Below are 20,521 nucleotides of genomic sequence, written 5' to 3'. Positions count from 1 at the left end.
TCGGATTCGGCTACAGACATTGCTGCTCCCTGCAGAGAAGGGAGGAGTAGCGATACCACATCCAAGAACATACTTCTTGTCAGCCCAGCTCCAGCCTCTAACTGGGGCTGGACTTGAAGGGGGTGGCTGTCCAAACCACAAATTGATGATTGATAAAGCGTATCATAAATCATTAGTTGAAGTTTTGGAGGCCAACTCATTTGCCTGTAAATGCCCTACTAATGCTTTGGCGAGGAAAGTATGGCAGATAGCCAAGCAACTCTTGGGCTATGAGGGGGTAACTGACCCTGATGGGTTTACTTCCTCTTTGATACCCTGCAAAGGTAAAGCATAATGGACTATTATGCATCGCATAGTAGTCCATTATGTGTCACTTACCTGACACAGGAGCCAGCAAAGTCACTGCTGTCCCCTGTAATTCCGAAGACACCTTCTTGGTGGGTCTCTGTGGGCACGGGAGCCGACACTCACGGCATATCGATGCGATCTGCGGCTTACCCAGTGCGCCTGCGGTGGATGTCTTCAGGTAAATATCTCCTAAACCGTATAGGTTTAGGAGATATTTCTTGGACCTACAAGAAATCTAGGCTTAATCTAGGCTTACCTGTAGGTCAAAGTGGTTTGTAAGGGTTTACAACCACTTTAAACCTAGAAGCTTCACCCTGGGGGTTTTGCTTGGATATCTTACACCACCTCTATTGCACATGATTAATCTATTTCCTAATTTAAATGTAACCATTACCTACTTTTAGCACCTTTTCTTTGTATGCATGTGTAAACACATATGTATTAGGTATTGCGATTTATGGTTAAAAAAATTGTGGCACTCAACCATCCATAGGCTGCTTTTGTATTCTGTGAATGAATACACAACTTTGATTGGTTGAAGCAGAGAGGCAGGCTACTGACATCACAATTCTGTGAACACAAAGATTCCTCTGACTCTGCCAATCAGAGGAAGCGCTGTATTCCTTCACAGAATACAAATCTAGCTATGAATGGCTGAGTGCCACTCTGACCAAACCTATTTTGTTCTGGGTGTGAGATAGGATATCTCTGTCCCACAGCTGGAACCCAGCACTGTATATAGCTGAAGCTACATACAGCTTTGATCCACTGCAGCAGTTAATGAAGGAAATAGTTATTTTGGACCAGCTTGGTCCGCACTATTTAAAGCCCTCCCTCAGTACAGACCCCCCCCCCCCCCATACAGATTCCCCTTCTGCAGTATAGATCCCCCAGTACACATCCCCTCCACTAACTACATAAACCCCCCCCCCCCCACATCCATCTTCATTACAGTAAACTGTACAGACCTCAGAACAGCACAGTGTGTGTTCTTTGGACTCCCTCCTCCTGTGTAGATGTAAACAGAGAGGGGGAGGGGGACACAGCCGGCCAGAAGCAGATCAGTGTGTAGGGATGTGAAATGTGCGGTGTAGCTGTCCACAGTTATCACCCCTCTGGCGGGTGTGGCCCGGACCCCCATATCGATGAAACAGGATATCAGCTTTAATAACTTTGCAATAACTCTTTGAAAATGCACTAAAAAATTCCTAATGTTGGTAAGACAAAAAGACATTTCAATATTTAAAATTTGAATTTCTTACCTGCAGGTTTCAAGCACTGCTGTTGATCCATAGTCAACAAATTCCACAACCAAGGCCACAGGATCATAACTTTTAACAGACACTAACTTTGCTCTGTGTAACATATTGTCAGTGTACATGGCAAGACATGGCATTTCTGTTGAGTAAAAAAAGCACAAACAATGGAAAAAATGAATTAAGTGTCTTCAGGTTATTGTCAGACTGCTACAGTTTTATAGTTTCTGGAAAATAGTTTCTGATTGGACACGGCTGATCATGTGGTAAAGTGTCTCCATCAGAGACTCATTACCTAGATTGGTGTAGCGGGGTGTCCGACTGATACACCGCAACGATCGTCACGATGCGCACCTGGGGGGGGGGGTATCATGAGGACATCATATGATGCCCGAGTCAGGATATTGAAACCACTTTGCTGACATCATTCTGCTATATGGCGGGCGGCAAGTGGTTAAGCAACATGCATCTATGGAAGCCTGCGTTTTTTTGTAAGTATGTGCTTATGCAATTATGCATTTAGTCAAAACATGACAGAAAAGACGCCCTACAGTAGGTGTGACTCTTCGAGCAGTTCAAAAGATATTTAAGAAAACGGAGGTGTCAAGGCATCCAAGTCCTATGATCCCAATTCTGGGCACAACAAGTTTTGAACCAGGTCTGTTAGATCAGGGATTTAGGAACTTAAGGCTAAGAGGAGTTAGTAGGCTTAGAGACTTTGTAAGAGAAAACCATGTGATGACGGGTGAGGAGGTTGAACAAGAATTTTCAGGGGAAATAGACCCTTTTAGGCGAATGAAGCTGAAGGCCTTTCTTCAATCAATAATACCACGAATGACAGTAATACATACATAAATTTGAGCAGATAAGTCTGAAGGAGGAACCTGTGAAACATGCACTCTCAGTTATGCACTCCCTGTTGGTTGAGTTGAAAGCACCACAGGAGCTAGCGTTTATACAAGCATGGGAAAGAGACATGGGGACAACTTTTTCAGAACTACAGAAAACTAAGATCTGCAGCCTTACACACAAGTCATCCATGGCAACTAAATACCAAGAAGGAGGATACAAAATATTGATTGATGGTACATTACACCATCAGTTCTGAATCGGATATATCCACAATTTTGGGTTGGAGAAATAAACAAGGGTAGAAGAAAGTGTTTTTTCTATTTTTCCAGTAGTATACTTAAAGAAATGAGCGAAAGGAAATATAATTATTTATTAATTTGCTGACATATGTGTTAAAGAGGGAAATTGTTAAATAGAAAGATAAGATATATGAATATGTTGCTGTATAATTATAAAACTATTCTTGATAAATGAAAAATAAAGAATTTATAAAAAACATGACAGCATGCATCTCTGTAAACACCCATTTATACAATACGTGCCGAATGGAAACATGCACACATGTATATTTATACAACCATGTATATTTGTGCAAACATGTATAAACATGATCCTTGTGCAACCATGCATCTTTATGCAAACATGTATAACCATCCATCTCCGTGAAGATAGGTATCTTTTTGCAAATCTTTATGCAGACATGTATCTTTAACAACCAGGTATCTTTATGGGAACATGCATAACGTATCTTTAGCAACTGTGAGTTCCAGCAACCATGTGTTTTAGCCAGTTTGCAAGCATGCATTTGCTTAACTGCAGTTGGGCCCCATACTAGTCCTGCAGTATTTAACCAAGCACATATGTATCCAATGCAGCCTATATGCTGTTCCAGAACAGCGAAAAAATAAAAAATAAAGCTTCTGCAGACCAACACATACTACACTGGAGACACAATTCCTTAAAGTGCTCCCATGCCTTTTAAAACATATGTATATTTAAACATGACTAACCACTTGCTGACCACCTCACGACGATATATGTGGCAGAATGGCACGGGCAGGCAAAGTAACGTATGGGTATGTTACATGCCTCCCGAGGCGGTTGGCATCCCGCCAGGAGCGATCCGTGCTGAGGGGGAGGCCACTGATTCATGGCAACCCCCTCGCGATCGCTCCTGGCGAATGAGAAATGTCCTCTACTTCTGTAATGTAAACAGAAGCAGAGGAAGTGATGTCACCGCTTCTCGTGAAGTATTTTAGTTCCGGCTTCCGGGGAGAGAATACATCAAGTATGCACCAACACTACACTAAGAGTAGAACACGCAGGCACACTTTTCACCCCCCAATCACCCCCTGTCACAGTAACACCAATGGCTTTTTATTTTTTTTACTGAATACTGCATTGGTGTCACTTGTGATTGTTATAAGTGATAGGGCAGTTAGTGTTCGGCCCCTTTAGGTCTAGGGTACTCTCCTAACCCCCCCCCCCATAAAGGTTTAACCCCTTGATCACCCCGTTGCCAGTGTCACTAAGTAATCGTTTTTCTGATCGCTGTATTAGTGTCACAGGTGACGCTAGTTAGGCAGATAAGAATTCAGGCTCGCTGTCAGCTTTTTATAGCGTCAGGTACCCCCATATACTACCTAATAAAGATTTTAACCCCCTGATTGCCCCCCTAGTTAACCCTTTCACCAGTAATCACTGTATAACTGTTACGGGTGACGCTGGTTAGTTGGTTTGTTTTTTTCATAGTGTCAGGGCACCCGCCGTTTATTACCTAATATAAAGGTTTAACCCCCTGAACGCCCGGCGGGTGATATAAGTTAGGTTTTAGGGTCAGATAGGGTCTGTGTTGCCCCAGGAAGCGTCAGGTTAGTGCCAGTACCGCTAACACCCACGCATGCAGCATACACCTCCCTTAGTGGTATAGTATCTTAACGGATTGATATCTGATCAGATCAATACTAGCATCCCCAGTAGTTTAGGGTTCCCAAAAACGCAGCGTTAGCAGGATCAGCCCAGATACCTGCTAGCCACCTGCATTTTGCCCCTCCGTCCAGCCCACCCAAGTGAAGTATCGATCAATCACTGTCGCTTACAAAACAGTCAGGCCTGATCTATGCGATCGCCAACAGTTTTTGGTATCGTTTTTATACAGTCGCTAACATTCAAGAGCTTTTTTACCCGTGAGTCTCACTAGTGTAACACTAAATTTAGAGCCCAAAATGGCAAATCGAAGGTACACTAGTGGGGAGGCCTACACGTTTCTGAGCATGACAGATAGTGAAGAGGAAGTCACTCATCTGTCAGATTCAGGCTCAGAATATGCTCCTGTAGACGACAGCGGCTCCATGACAGATAACTCTGATGACGGAGTTGTGGTCCCTGCCAAGGTCAGGCGTACCAGACACTGATCATCTTGTTCTGTCTTTGAGGTGCAAGAACCGCAGGTCCCTCGTATGGAGCAGAGAAGTACTAGTGCCGCTCATCCTTCTGGTAAACTGGCAAGCACAGCGGCCTAGTACACCCTGGTCATAGTCAAACCAGCATTGTAGTATCACGTGGTGACGTGGAGAATCCCATAAGTGCATTTCAAGCTGGTGAGATGGCAAGCACAAGTAGTGTCCCACTGCCACCAAGAAGACAAACACAGGCCCTTTGTGCCCATAGTGCCCTTCCTGCTGCATTTGCTAATCCTAATAGGGAACACACCACTTCTGCATCACCCGTACTTCTCCCATTCACTGGTCAACCCGCCATTCAGGTGGAAACAGTTGATTTTATGTCATTTGATTTTTATTCGCTGTTTTTCACCGAAGATCTCTATAGATCTATTGTGGGCCAAAGTAATTTGTACGCTGGTCAACACATCACCACTATTCCCCAGTCTTCCCTTGCCAGAGATTGGAAACCAATTACGGTTTCCGAATTTAAGCTCTTTCTGGGCCAATCCCTCCTCATAGGCATAACTAAAAAGAGTGAGTTGCGGTCATATTGGTCCACTGACCCAATTCACCATATGCCCGTGTTCTCTGCCTCCATGACCAGGGCACGATACGAGCAGATCTTGCGGTTCATGCATTTCAACAACAATGAACTCTGTCGTCCTCATGGAGACCCTGGATACGATCGGCTCTACAAAATTTGGCCCCGCGTAAACCACTTCAACCAACGTTTTGCAGACTTGTTTATTCCCCATCAAGTTGTCTGCGTTGATGAGTCTCTGATTACATTTCTGGCCGCTTGTCATTCAAACAGTACCTTCCCAGCAAGCGTGCCAGATACGGGGTCAAGATGTATAAGCTCTTTGACAGGGCCACAGGCTATACATGTAGTTTTATGGTTTACGAGGGCATAAATAGTCACGTGGAGCCATCAAACTGCCCTGACTACATAGGAAGCGCTGGCAAGATTGTGTGGGACTTGGTGTCACCCTTATTTGGAAAGGGGTACCACTTGTACGTGGACAATTGTTACACGAGCGTGCCACTTTTTAGTCACATGTTTGATCATCAGATTGGAGCATGTGGCACCGTGTGAACTAATCACCGGGGCTTTCCCCAACGCCTTGTAAATTCCCGTCTTAGGCTGGGGGAGAGAGCCTGCTTGAAGTGTAATAACTTGCTCGTTATGAAGTGGAGGGATAAGAATGTTTTCGTTCTTACCTCCCTTCATGCAGACACGACGGTCCAAATTCCTACGGCGACTGTTGTTGTGGAGAAACCCCTGTGTCCACGAATATAACCTTAACATGGGAGGGGTGGACCTCAACGACCAGTTGTTGGCGCCATACCTAGTTGCCCGTAAGGCCAGCGCTGGTCAAGAAAGTGTCTTTTTTTTCAATTGGCTTTGCTGAACGCTCATGTGCTATACAGAGGTTCAGGACGGACTGGATCCTTCCTTAAATTCCAGGAAGAGATTGTCAGAGCCCTTCTGTTTCCAGACTGTGCTCCACCTCACCATCCACAACCCAATGCAGTAAGCCGGCTGCATGACAGGCATTTTCCTTATGTCCTCTGGAGTACCCTTACCAAATGACCCCCCCCAAAGACGACGTGTCTGCAGCAAGCGTGGATACGTGTGACACCCACTATTATTGTCCCTCCTTCCTGACAATCCTGGGCTTTGCATTGGTGAATGTTTTGAATGCTACCATACACTAGTTGAGTATTAGTGTAGGGAACAGCACTGCACAGACTAGGCACACTTTCACAGGGTCTCCCAAGATGTCATCACATTTTGAGAGACCCGAACCTGGAACCGGTTACAGTTACAAAAAGAAAAAGAAAAAAAAAGTTGTCTTTTTATTGTACTTGGAGTCAATCTGTGGATAGAATGGAAAGGAACAAAGAACATAGACCTGAAGTGTGCCGGGGTCACGTGGTCAGTATGCCTAAAAGGGGGCAAAAATAGCCCAGTAGGATGAAAGCTTACCAACCAGATTACACAGTGAATTACTGTCCAACCTGGGGTGGTGGCAATGAAGTATGTACTTTACTGCAGAAAGGGGAGCACCCGGAAAGGCAGTAGAGAAACATCCCAGGGTTTGACAAATGTAACAACTAACCAAGCTGGCATAAAACAACCCTGAGCACCACACCTTGCCAGGCCCCCAGAACCTGTAAACAGTGCCACCCCCGAATGCTGCGTCTCGAGAACATGCAGATGTTACAGAGAAGGCTGGGGTGCCAACTAGGTGAATGGCTAAAGTAAGCGGGACCCTGGGCCCAAAGCACCACTCCCCTGGCCGAAAGAACCACAAAAGCCAGCTAGCACTGCCTTGAGCCCTAAGCTGGCAACCAATGCAAAAGGAGACCTGAGAGTATGTCAGATACGACACGTAACAAGACCTATAATGGGAAGTCAGCTGAGCACATCGGGGGTCTACTCTTCCGGCACCCTGAGGACGGCTTCAATCTAAAATGCAGAACATAAAAGAACCTGATGGGTCATCCAACATGAATGCTGAGACTCAACTCGATACGCCCTGAAAGAGCTTGTGGGCTGATACGAGCTGGAAGAGGCCCAAAAAACAAACAAAAAGAAAATAAGAACTGGATGTTACCATCAAGACCGAAAGCCTGGAAAATAAGCCAAGCAGTGTCACGAGCCTTCCTAGTATTCAAAACAAAACCTAAAGATGAAGGCTGCTGCGTCAGCCAAATGGAAAACCAATCCACCACGAAACTGGAACTGAAGTGAAAGTGCAACGCTGGTACCTGCTTCCGAGCCTACTGATACCGGCCCGGGCCCCAAGAGGGTCCCGGGATCCATTAAAGCCCCTGAGCCAGTAGAAGCTGCGGAGCTGCAATAAGCAGACTAACAATAGGTCCATACCATTGCGCAACTCCTGGCCGGACGTAGCTAGGAAATAAAAGGTAGTGTGGAATGACACCCAACTGGTCAGGAACCCAACTAACGAGAGAACTGTGAGCAGACAAAGAAACCAGTGACAAGAATGTAAACTGCGAGAAGGAAACGTGACTGAATGAGAAACATGAGAAGCGTGAGCTAACAGTGAGCAGCATAAGAACCGAGGCTGCAAGAAAACACGACCCGCATAAGAAACACAGGTTGCACGAGAACATGACATGATGAAACCATGAGAGAAAACCTGGGGGCAAAAGAGAAACCTGGGGACGCGAGAGAAAACCCCTGGGGACACGAGAGAAAACCCTGGGGACACGAGAGAAAACCCCTGGACACACGAGAGAAAACCCCTGGACACACGAGAGAAAACCCTGGAAAACAAGAGAAAACCTGGAAAACGAGAGAAACGCAACACTGCGTGAGAAAAGCAACACTGCGCGAGAAAAGCAACACTGCGCGAGAAAAGCAACACTGCGCGAGAAAAGCAACACTGCGCGAGAAAAGCAACACTGCGCGAGAAAAGCAACACTGCGCGAGAAAAGCAACATTGCCTTAGAAACGTAACATTGCCTGAGAAACGTAACATTGCCTGAGAAACGTAACATTGCCTGAGAAACGTAAACTGTTTGAGAAATGTAAATTGCATGAAAACTTACCTGCATAAGGACAAACCGTATGAGAAACTAACTGCATGAGAAACATGAGTAAGAAGAAAATGTGAGTGGTGTAATAACAGATGAGAAGACTTGCCACCGACCAAGCCAATTAAAAACTATCACCTCAATCTGTTAAACCCATAGGCGTAATGGGTAACCCACGGTGGAAGAACATGAAAACCCAACTGAAACAACCAGAAAACCTAAAAATAATCCGCTCGTGACAACAAACCCCCTGGTACCCGACAAGTATAAGGACATGGGTGCAAAAATGACAGGACCAACAGCACATGAAAATGAACCCGATGACAACACCACCCTAATGAATGCCGAAATGAGCCAGAGCAACCTGCAGCGCCAAGACAGGAAATTAAAAATGAACACTCAGGGCTAGGGATGAGCTTCGTGTTCGAGTCGAAGTACGTTCGACTCGAACATTGGCTGTTCGGCGAATTCCGAACGTTTGGGCCGTTCGCGTCAAAATTCGAGTGGCGCGCGCGGACCACAATGCACTGCGGTGGCACAGTGCATTGCTGGCTCATGATTGGCCAAGCATGCACTGTGACCCCGCATGCTTGGCCAATCGTAGCGCCAGCAGCGAGGAGAGCCATGATTGGCTGTGTAGTGCACGCCCCACACTATATAAGGCCGCCTTTGAGGCGGCCTCGTGTAGTGTGTTAGCATCTGAAGCAGTGGGTGTTCTGTGTACCTTCAACACAGTACACACCGATCGTTTTTGGCTGATTTGCTATCTTGCTGCTGTGTAGTGGTTGTTGTCTGTGCCCTGACCGCAGTATACACCACTATATTCACCTCACCTATATAGCTAGTGATCTAGCTTTAACCACTTAACAACTGCCCATTGCCGATTAACGGCTTCAGGGCGGTTGTTTAACTCTGAGAGGCCGTTAATTAACGGCCTCCCAGAATTCTGCTCTCGCGCGCCTCCTGGGGCGCGCACTCGAGAGCATCCGTGACCGCCGGGTCCACAGGACTCGGCGCATCACGGTAAATGGCCGCTCGTCGCGGCCGTTTACCACGTGATCGCTCCGTCAAATGACAGAGTGATCACTTGTAAACAAACCGGCGTCATGTTATGACGCCGGTTCCTCCCTCCCCTCTCTGTACCGATCGGTACAGCGGAGGGGAAAGAGATCGGTGTCAGCAGCGATGTGGGCTGCATCTGCAGTGCCCACATCGCTGCTCACCGAATTTAACCCCTCAATTCCCTGCCAATACTCTGCAATACCAGTGCATACTCTGCAGTACCCCGCCATTACTCTGCAGTACCCCGCCATTACTCTGCAGTACCCCGCCATTACTCTGCAGTGCAGTACCCTGCCATTACTCTGCAGTACCCTGCCATTACTCTGCAGTACCCCTCAATACTCTGCAGTACCCCTCAATACTCTGCAGTACCCCTCAATACTCTGCAGTACCCCTCAATAATCTGCAGTACCCCGCCATTACTCTGCAGTACCCCGCCATTACTCTGCAGTACCCCGCCATTACTCTGCAGTACCCCGCCATTACTCTGCAGTACCCCGCCATTACTCTGCAGTGCAGTACCCTGCCATTACTCTGCAGTACCCTGCCATTACTCTGCAGTAACCCCCATTACTCTGCAGTAACCCCCATTACTCTGCAGTACCCTGCCATTACTCTGGAGTACCCCCCAATACTCTGCAGTACCCTGCTATTACTCTGTAGTACCCCGCCAATACTCTGCAATACCCTGCCATAAATTGCCATACCCAGCCATACTCGGAGATACCCAGCCATACTCGGTGATACCCTGAAATACCCAGCCATAGACGCCCCCCACCCCTCACCGCCCTCCGATGCTTCTACCAACTCGCCAGTACGATCAAAGCCAGAATCTTTTTTTTATTTTTTATTTCAGGCTTCCCAGCCTAGAGGTGAGATGTGGGGTCATATTGACCCCCAGATTTCACTGTAAAGAGGACCTGTCACCCCATATTCCTATTACAAGGGATGTTTACATTCCTTGTAATAGGAATAAAAGTGATCAAAAATATATTTTTGGGGAAAAAAATGTCAAACTAAAATAAATAAAGTAAAATGAACAATAATAAAAAAATTTTTTTTTTTAAAGCGCCCATGTCCCCATGTGCTCGCATGCAGAAGCGAACGCATGCGTAAGCCCGCCCACATATGAAAACGGTGTTTAAACCACACATGTGAGGTATCGCCGAGAACGTTAGAGCGAGAGCAATAATTCTAGTCCTAGACCTCCTCTGCAACTCAAAACATGTAACCAGTAAAAAAAAATTTAAAGCGTCGCCTATGGGGATTTTTTAAGTAGCGACGTTTGGCGCCATTCCACGGGCATGTGCAATTTTGAAGAGTGACATGTTTGATATCTATTTACTCAGCATAACTTCATCTTTCACTTTATGCAAACATTGGGCTAACTTTACTGTTTTTTTTGTTTGTTTTTTAAGCACAAAACTGTTTTTTCCCCCAAAAAAACGCGTTTGAAAAATTGCTGTGCAAATACCGTGTGAGATAAAAATTTGCAACGACCACCATTGTATTCTCCAGGGTCTTTGCTAAAAAAAAAAATATATATAATGTTTTGGGGTTCTCTGTAATTTTCTAGCAAATAAATGATGATTTTTACATGTAGGAGAGAAATGTCAGAATTGGCCTGGGTGCTCCAGAACGCCTGATGGCGCTCCCTGCATGTTGGGCCTCTGTATGTGGCCACGCTGTGTAAAAGTCTCACACATGTGGTATCGCCGTACTCGGGAGTAATAGCAGAATGTGTTTTGGGGTGTAATTTGTGGTATGCATATGCTGTGTGTGTGTGAAATAACCTGATAATATGACAATTTTGTGGAGAAAAAAAAAAAAAAAAAAAAAGAAATAGGCCGTCAGTACTTCAGGTGTGATCAATTTTCAGATATTGGCACCATAGCTTGTGGACTCTCTAACTTTCACAAAGACCAAATAATATCCACCAATTTGTACTTATTTTTACCAAAGATATGTAGTAGTATGAATTTTGGCAAAAATTTATGAAGAAAAAATTACTAATCTGCTAAATTTTATAACAGAAACAAAGAAAAATTAATTTTTTTGCAGAATTTTCGGTCTTTTTTCTTTTATAGCACAAAAAATAAAAAACTGAGGTGATTAAATACCACCAAAAGAAAGCTCTATTTGTGTGAAAAAAAGGACAAACATTTCCTATAGGTCCAGTGTTGCATGACTGAGTAATTGTCATTCAAAATGTGAGGGCACCGAAAGCTGAAAATTGGTCTGGTTATTAAGGGTGTTTAAGTGCCCAGTGGTCAAGTGGTTAATAATAGAGCTTGCAGTCAGTAGTGTTAGGAGATAGTGCGTGCTGTCTGCGTGCTCTGTACCCAGTACATACCGCTATAATATAGGGCAGGCCCCTACTTTCAAACATCCAACTTACAAACATCTCCTACTTGCAAACGCAAGGAGACAGCAGCAAGTGAGATGAAAAAAGATGGACGACAAAACAAATTATACAGGGGTGATAACCCTTCCCTATGTTTTCCAAAAATCTTAAAAATAGTTTTTTTGACTGGAGCTACACTTTAAAAATGTACCGGTTGAAAATTACAAACAGATTCAACTTAACACAACAAACCTACACAGTCCCTGTCTTGTTTGCACCGCCTGTATACTGCTGTTCTGAGTATATAGGGCCTGGGGGCCACACGCATTTCCTTTTTTAATATGGGTACGGGGTTCCCCTTAATATGCGTACAAGACCCAAATAGGCTGGTAATGGGCAGGGAGGGCTACCCATGCCATTTTTCTGAATGATTTTCAACCATATTGCAGGAACCAGATATAACATTAAAACCGCAAGCAGTTTTAAATGGTGTTATTTCCGTTTAATGTCATTTTGTGCAGGGACTGTTCTAAACACGGGAAACACGTGGCACTTCACAGGCATACTACAGACACCCCCCAGGCACCATATTTAAAGGAATATTTCACCTTTTTTTTCACTTTAATCGTCATTAAAATCAGTGCTCCCGCCAAAACGGCAGTTTTTAAAACTTTTTTTTGCAGTGACCCATGTCCCCTGAGGCAGGAGGCAGGTCCCCAAACCCTTTTTAGGACACTATCTTGCATATTAGCCGTTAAAATTAGCACTTTCCATTTCGAACGTTCGAGTCCCATAGACTTCAATGGGGTTCTAACGTTCGTAACGAACGCGGGGGTCGTTCGCAAGTTCTGGTGCGAACCGAACCGGGGGGTGTTCGGCTCATCCCTACTCAGGGCTAAGGTACCCACATACTGTGGTGGGTAGTAGTAAACGTGTAATGGTGAACGTATACGTATGATGTGTGGACTACAGGCGGGAAGATTGTGGGACATCAATTAACAACGAAACCAATGTGATTTGTACAAGAATAACACCACATGAGAACGTAACCTTGTGAGAATGTACGCCACATGAGAACGTACATCACATGGGAACGTGAATTGCATAAGAACCATAATTTCCATCAGTGTGTACATTGCATGAGAAAGTACAGCCCATGAGAACGTGAAACACACATGAGGACATAGCAGCATGAGAAAACGTAAATTGCACGAGAAACCGTAAATTGCATGAGAAAATTGTAACTATATGAGAAACCGTAAAATTGCATGAGAACCGTAAAAATCGCATGAGAACCGTAAAAATCGCATGAGAACCATAAAATCGCATGAGAAAATGTAAATTGCACGCCAGTAAACACTTACCCTACCTGCGAGATCAAAACGATATCGGATCTGCGTGAAAGAGGAGCTGGCGGACGGCAGCCATTAACACCACCCACACCGAGAGGATCGGAAGGGTACCCCCCCCCCCGGATGCAGATCACCAAGGACCGGAGCCGTTGGGCGACCGAACCCCCCTCCCCCGGTGGACACCGGGAAAAGCGGGTGGGTAAGTTCTGCAGTTTAGGTTCCCCTGGGGCCAGCAGGTGGATGGACCCCCCCCTCCCCCGGCATAACTAGGTGACCGAATCCTCCCCCCTCCAGAACCACCAGGAGAAGGAGGCGGCTGGGAGAAGCGGCTCCCCGGAGCCCCCAGGCGAACACCCCCTCCCTCGGAAGAAGCAGGTGACCTAACCTGCCCCTGGCAGAAGGAGGCGGGTGGGAGAAGCATCTCCCCCCGCAGTCACCAAGCGGACTAACCCCCCTCCCCTCGACAGAGGCAGGAGATCGAATCCTCCCCCCTCCCCCGGCAGAAACACCAATAGGAGGGGGGCGGGAGAAAGGGCTCCCCTGGAGCCACCAGGCGGACGAACCTCCCCTTTCCACGGCAGAAGCTGGGGACCCAACCTCCCCCCTCCCCCGACAGAAACACCAGGACGAGGGGGGCGGGAGAATCGGCTCCCCAGAGCCACCAGGCGGACAAACCCACCCCTTCCTTCGGCAGAAGCAGGCGACCTAACCTCCCCCTGGCAGAAACACCGGGAGAAGGAGGCGGGCGGGAGAAGCAGACAAAACCCCCCTTCCCCCGGCAGCACGCCAGGAGAAGTGGGCAGGAGAAACAAGCAGGCGCCCTCTCGTGGAGCCGGACGAGCCGACACGAGAGCCAGCGTCCACGAGGGGAGGAGGCAGAGGAGGGCAGGCTTTATGCAGCCTGACTCCTCCTACAAGCACAGGTCAGCCTTACATTTTTTCTCTCTCTCTCTATTGTTGTGCTTTTTTTTTTTACTGTATTCTATTCTGGAATGTTTTATTGTTATTCTGGTTTATCATGTTTGCTTTTCAGGTATGCATTTTTTTTTTATACTTTACCATTTACTGTGTTTTATTGTTAATCATTTTTTTGTTTACAGGTACGCTATTCAGCTGCAGCATGGATTTATTTATTTTGACAGCAACAGCGTTTGCTCCCACGATACATAAAGCTGTGACTCCAGCACTGTCGGAGGTGATTTCACCACCAGTTAAAAAAAGAGCATATATGCCAAAGCATGGGGGCAGCAGGGGTGGACGAGCGATTTGCTCCTACCTTTTGGGGCGGATGCCCCCATGCTTCGGCATTATATATATATATATATATATATATATAAATATTTATATATATATTTTAGGCACAGATTGCATTAAACAATGTTTTCAATTTTACTATTTTTTTTTTTGTATTTGCTTTCCAGGTATGGCATGTCTTACTGTTATACTGTAACGTTACATTGTTTTATTGTTAACCATCATTTGCTTAGCAACTGAATGTAACATTCAGTTGCAGTATGGCTTTATTAATCTTGATAGCAACAGCGTTTGCTCCCACGATACATAAATCCGTGGCTCCAGCGCTGTAGGAGGTGATTTCACCACCAAAGTTTAAAAAAAAGAGAATATATGCCGAAGCATGGGGCAGCAGGGTGGAGGAGCGATTTGCTCTTAACTTTTGGGGCAGATAGGTGGATGAAGGGAGGTATTCTAATGGTGGGCATACCCACGATCAATCTTTTTTTTTTGTTGAGCCAACAGGCTGCATGAAAAAAAAATAAAAAAAAATAAAAGATTACAACATATGCCCAACAAGGACAAGCAACGTACTGGTGTTGCTGGACTTTGAGTGTTCATACGAGAATGATGCCTGTAGGTTTTGGTATCATCTTGGTATCATTCTTTTCAGCCAGCAATCGGCTTTCATGTAAAAGCAATTCTAGCAGCTAATTAGCCTCTAGACTGCTTTTACAAGCAGTGGGAGGGAATGCCCCCCCCCCCCCCACATTTTTCTCTGGCTCTCCTGTCCAAACAGGGAACCTGAGAATGCAGTCAGTGATTTGGCCAGCTGACCATAGAGCTGATCGGACACTGGAATGGCTCCAATCATCTCTATGGCCTAAGAAACCGGAAGCCACAAGCATTTCATGACTTAGATTTAGCCAGATTTAAACAGCGCCATTGGGAAATTTCATTTTATCACACCGATCTTGTTGTGGTCAGATGCTCTGAGGGCAGAGGAGAGATCTAGGGTCTAATAGACCCCATTTTTTTTCAAAACAAGAGTACCTGTCACTACCTATTGCTATCATAGGGGATTATTTACATTCCCTGAGATAATAAAAAAAAAAAAATGAAAGGAGCTTAAAGTTTAAAAATAAGATAAAAAAAAACGAGGGGAAAAAAAAAAGCAACCCTGTCCTCCCCTGCTCTCACGCAAGTGTCGGTCTGGCGTCAAATGTAAACAGCAATTGCACCATGCATGTTGTGAGGTATCACCGCAAAGGTCAGATCGAGGGCAATCATTTTGTAAATCCAAAGTGGTAACCTGTAAAGGCTTTTAAAAACGTACTTAGTTTGTCGCCACTACACGTTTGTCCTGCAAGCATGTCGTGTTTGGTATCCATGTACTCGGCCTAAAATCATCTTTTTTATTTCATCAAACATTTGGGCAATATAGTTTGTTTTAGTGCATTAAAAAAGTGTGTTTTCCCCTAAGAAAAATCGCTGCGCAAATACTGTGTGAAAAAACAAACAAACTCAAACACCCACCATTTTAATCTCTAGGGCCTTTGCTTGAAAAAAATTCTAAAATGTTTGGGGGTTCAAAGTAATTTTCTTAAAAAAAAAAAAAATATATATATTTTTTTTACGTAAACCAAGTATCAGAAAGGGCTTTGTCTTCAAGTGGTTAGAAGAGTGGGTGATATGTGACATAAGCTTCTAAATGTTGTGCATAAAATGCCAGGACAGTTCAAACCCCCCTCCCCCAAATTACCCCATTTTGGAAAGTAGACACCCCCAAGCTATTTGCTGAGAGGCACGTCGAGTCCATGGAATATCTTATATCGTGACACAAGTTGCGGGGAAAAAGCCATTTTTAAAAAAAAAAAAATCAGGCTTTCAAATGCCACGTACACACGATCGGACTATCCGGCGGTCAAACCGCCGGACTTCGTAGCGGAGGTCCGCCGGACTTTCCGAACGAGCGAACCTGCCCACACACGACCGGACTTTTCCGGCGGACAATCAGAGAAAAGTCTGTTCATTTTGAAAGCGGCTCCAGGTAGACAGGACTAGTGCAGGAAGTCAATGTCGCTGCCTCCATCGGCGAGATTGACACCTCTCTGGCCCGTCACCTGGTATGGACTTAAAGGTGAAGCCCTGCGGCCCCCCCACCCAAAAGCACCTTGTCCCGATGTTGACGAGGACAAGGGCCTTCCTGACAACCCTGGCTGTTGGTGTCTGCGGGTGGGGAGCTTATCGGAATCCGGGAGCAACCTTTAATAAGGGGGCCCCCAGATACCAGCCCCCTACCCTATGCGAATGAGTATTGGGGGTACCCATTCAGCCCTGAATGGTCTTTTCTCTGTGTGTGGGCAAGTCCATTCATTTCAAAAGTCCGGCGGACTAGCACACAGACGGCCGGATTGTCCGCTGGACTACCGAGTCAAAACTTCTAAGTCTGCCAGACTTTTGGAAAGAAAAAGTCCGCCGGAGCCCACACACGTGCAGATTGTCCGGCAGACTCTGGTCCGCCGGATAGTCTGATCGTGTGTATGCGGCATTAGGGTGTACATTTTTTATTTCACTCCTCACTGCCTATCACAGTTTTGGAGGCCATGGAATGCCCAGATGGCACAAATGACCCCATTTTGGAAAGTAGACACACCAAGCTATTTGCTAATAGGTATGGTGAGTATTTTGCAGACCTAGCTTTTTGTCAGAAATTGAAAAAAAAAAAAAAAAAGGAAACAAAAATACATTTTTCTTTTCTTTCTTCAAATGAGAGCTGCAAAATACTCACCATGCCTCTCAGAAAATAGCTTGGGGTATTTACTTTCCAAAATGGGGTCATTTGGGGGGGGGGGGGGGGGCTGGGTTATCTTGGCATTTAATGGCCTTAAAAACTGTGAGTAGTAGTGAGGAGTGAAATAAAAAATGTACGCCCTTAGAAATCCTGAAAGCGGTGCTTGGTTTTCGGGGCCCAGCACGCAGCTAGGCTCCCAAAAAGTCCCACACATGTGGTATCTCCGTACTCAGGAGAAGAAGCAAAATGTATTTTGGGTTGTAATTCCACATATGCCCATGGCATGTGTGAGCAATATATCATTTAGTCACAACTTTGTGTATTTTCTATTTTCTTTGCCATTATTCAATCACTTGGGGCAAAAAAAAGATTCTCAATGGGCTCAACATGCCTCTCTCCAATTTCCTTAGGGTGTCTACTTTCCAAAATGGGGTCATTTGGGGGGTGGGGGTAGGTTGTACTGCCCTGCCATTTTAGCACCTCAAGAAATGAAATAAGCAGTCAAACTTAAAAGCGGTTTTCGTTTGAACAGTCCCCCTGGATTAAGCAGTAAATATGTGGCATATAATCATGACTTGTTCACACAGTTCTCCCATAGTAAGCACTCACACTTTGTTAGTATCCATGGGTTGCAATTATCTCCAGAGGCCCAGCTGAATCTGTCGCCACATGGCCGCCCTTCTTATAAAAATAGGCCATACCGAGAGAGCCTGCACCCTCTAGTGGCTGGAGGAGAAACCACAGCCCACATAAAAAGTACACAGCATGATTACAAAGCACACTGGCCACCGGGAGAACAGTCAGATCTCTCTCTCTCATTTTTTTTAAAGAGAAACGGCAAATAAATGCACTTACCATTCCTGCTGCAGGACTCTGAACATAACAGGAGTCCAATTTTCACCCATCACGGTGAGCTTTGTCATAAAAGACCATCAGAGACTGGGTTCCCCTTAATGTTGGGTCCATTCCCCTGGACCTGTATAGCACAATGCAGGAAAGTACCTTAGTCAGAACAAACACTGCACAGGGCTCCATTATGAAGGGTCCAGCGCCATAAGGCTGCATTACAGGCAAACCTTGAGGAATATTCTCTTTCCAATGAGGCTCGGGTACCATCCATTTTGGCTGATAGCTTTCTCAAATGGATCCAAATGAAATCCATGATTCTTAATAGAACCATCCAGACCTCCAAGTATGCTCCAAGAGCACATGTATAATATCAGTGACCACCATTTTAAAGACACTGGCAAAAAACTGACGTGCTTCCTGTGTAGGAGGGTATATATAGGGGAGGATTTTCTGTTTGATTGATCTACCAGTGTTCATTCACCTATAGGTGGAGTATAACCCAAGTAGTTATTAATATAATAACCAGCTCTGTGCCCTGTGATGTACAATAATAATAATAAAAAAAAAAATATAAAATATTTACAAAAATATGAGGGGTGTACTCACTTTCCGGAGATACTGTGCACCATCCTGTCTATACAGTGTGCATATCCAGCCTGCCTGTATACATACTGTGCACATCCATTCTGTTTGTATACACAGTGCGTACTTCAGTCTGCTTGTATACATACTGTGCACATCCAGCCTGCCTGCATTCTCAGTATCAGAACAGCCTAAGTGAGCAGGGAGACTCCAGCTGACATCAGAGGAGAATGAAAGGGGGTGAATCCTGACCAGATTGCCAGGATACGAATCCCCTTCCCACAGATATTTACCTTAATTCTTTTTTTTTTTTTAATCAGAAAAATATTTTGTTATGCATAAAATTAGAAAATGTATAAACAGTTGTAAAAGGCAGAGCGTACCAAAAGTTTCATGTACAAGTTATACATTGAAATAGGATAAGCCAGCTGCACAATAAGTGCAACATCAAGCATAGTAACCTACTTTAACCGGTTCCCGACCAGCGCACGGCGATGTACATCGACAGAATGGCACGGGTAGGCATATTAGCGTACAGGTACGTCCAATATTCAATGCCGCCCTGCCATCGGGAGCGCGCCGCGGACTCGATCGCCGTGGGCATCCCGGGGGTGTTAACAGCATTTCTCCATTCTGCCTAGCAACTAGTGACGCTGATCTCTGCTCCATGTGATTGGAGCAGAGATCAGTGTTCACTAAATGAAAGCCCAACCCCCCCACAGTTAGTAACACACCCCTAGGAACACTTAACCCCTACACTGCTACCCACTGGTTAACCCCTTCACTGCCAGTGTCATTTACACAGGAATCACTGCATTTATATAGCAGTGATTACTGTATAAATGACAATGGTCCCAAAAATGTGTCAAAAATGTCCGATGGGTCCCCCACAATGTCGCAGTCACAATAAAAATCGCTGATCGCCGCCATTACTAATAAAAAAAAAAAAAAATATTAATAAAAATGCTATAAAACTATCTATTTTGTAAACGCTATAACTTTTGCGCAAACCAATCAATAATCGCTTATTGCGATTTTTTTTAACCAAAAATATGTAGAAGAATACGTATTGGCCTAAACTGAGGGAAAAAAAATGTTTTTTTTTATATATTTTTGGGGGATATTTATTATAACAAAAAGTAAAAAATAATGCGTTTTTTTTTCAAAATTGACGCTCTATTTTTGTTTATAGCGCAAAAAATAAAAACCGCAGGGGTGATCAAATACCACCAAAAGAAAGCTCTATTTGTGGGAAAAAAAGGACGTCAATTTTGTTTGGGAGCCACGTTGCACGACCGCGCAATTGTCAGTTAAAGCGACGCAGTGCCGAATCGCAAAAAGTGGTCTGGTCTTTGACCAGCAAAATGGTCCGGTCTGTAAGTGGTTAAACTAACTATAACACAGAAAACTGAAAGCATACATTCCCTGAAGTGTATGCCATTCATTAATAATACAAGAAAAAAAGAAGCATCCTGAACAAATAAAATGCATCCGAAAACAGTATCCAAGGTAATCCAATCAATTCAAGAATCCTAATTCCCCTGCCTGTCCATAAAGCTGAGACTAGTACACTCCCATTTTCAGTCTAGTAAGAACAAGTTGAGGAGGGTGCTACCTCAGGGTTCTCCTGCCATTCTGCCTGACTTTGGTAAATTCACCCGACACAGAGGAACGACATGTCGGACCCCTTGAACAAAAGTGCTCACTAGAGAGTGAGACTCCAGGCGTCGCGGGAAAAAAAAAAAAAAAAAGACAGCCAAATCTGGTATTTGTCCTTCAATGGTGCTTAACCACTTGAGACCTGCGCTATAGCCGAATGACGGCTACAGCGCGGATCT

The 20,521-nt window shown here is 45.1% G+C and overlaps 1 protein-coding gene across 3 annotated transcripts in view; it reads right to left on the bottom strand.

Moving 5' to 3' along the window:
- Nucleotides 1–20,521, bottom strand: part of RNF17 (ring finger protein 17) — an 881,806-nt gene that overhangs the window by 53,072 nt on the left and 808,213 nt on the right. For all 3 annotated transcript variants that reach the window (XM_077483977.1, XM_077483979.1, XM_077483978.1), the window contains exon 35: nt 1,611–1,746. In XM_077483977.1, coding sequence (XP_077340103.1) covers nt 1,611–1,746 — 136 coding nt within the window. The remainder of the gene's footprint in view (nt 1–1,610; nt 1,747–20,521) is intronic.

This window comes from Lithobates pipiens, unplaced genomic scaffold, assembly GCF_037356315.1.
Source record: "Lithobates pipiens isolate NorthernLeopardFrog02 unplaced genomic scaffold, aLitPip1_a1.2 Scaffold_16, whole genome shotgun sequence".
In the NCBI taxonomy this organism is placed as follows: Eukaryota; Metazoa; Chordata; class Amphibia; order Anura; family Ranidae; genus Lithobates; species Lithobates pipiens.
This window is presented reverse-complemented; position numbering and strand designations above follow the sequence as displayed.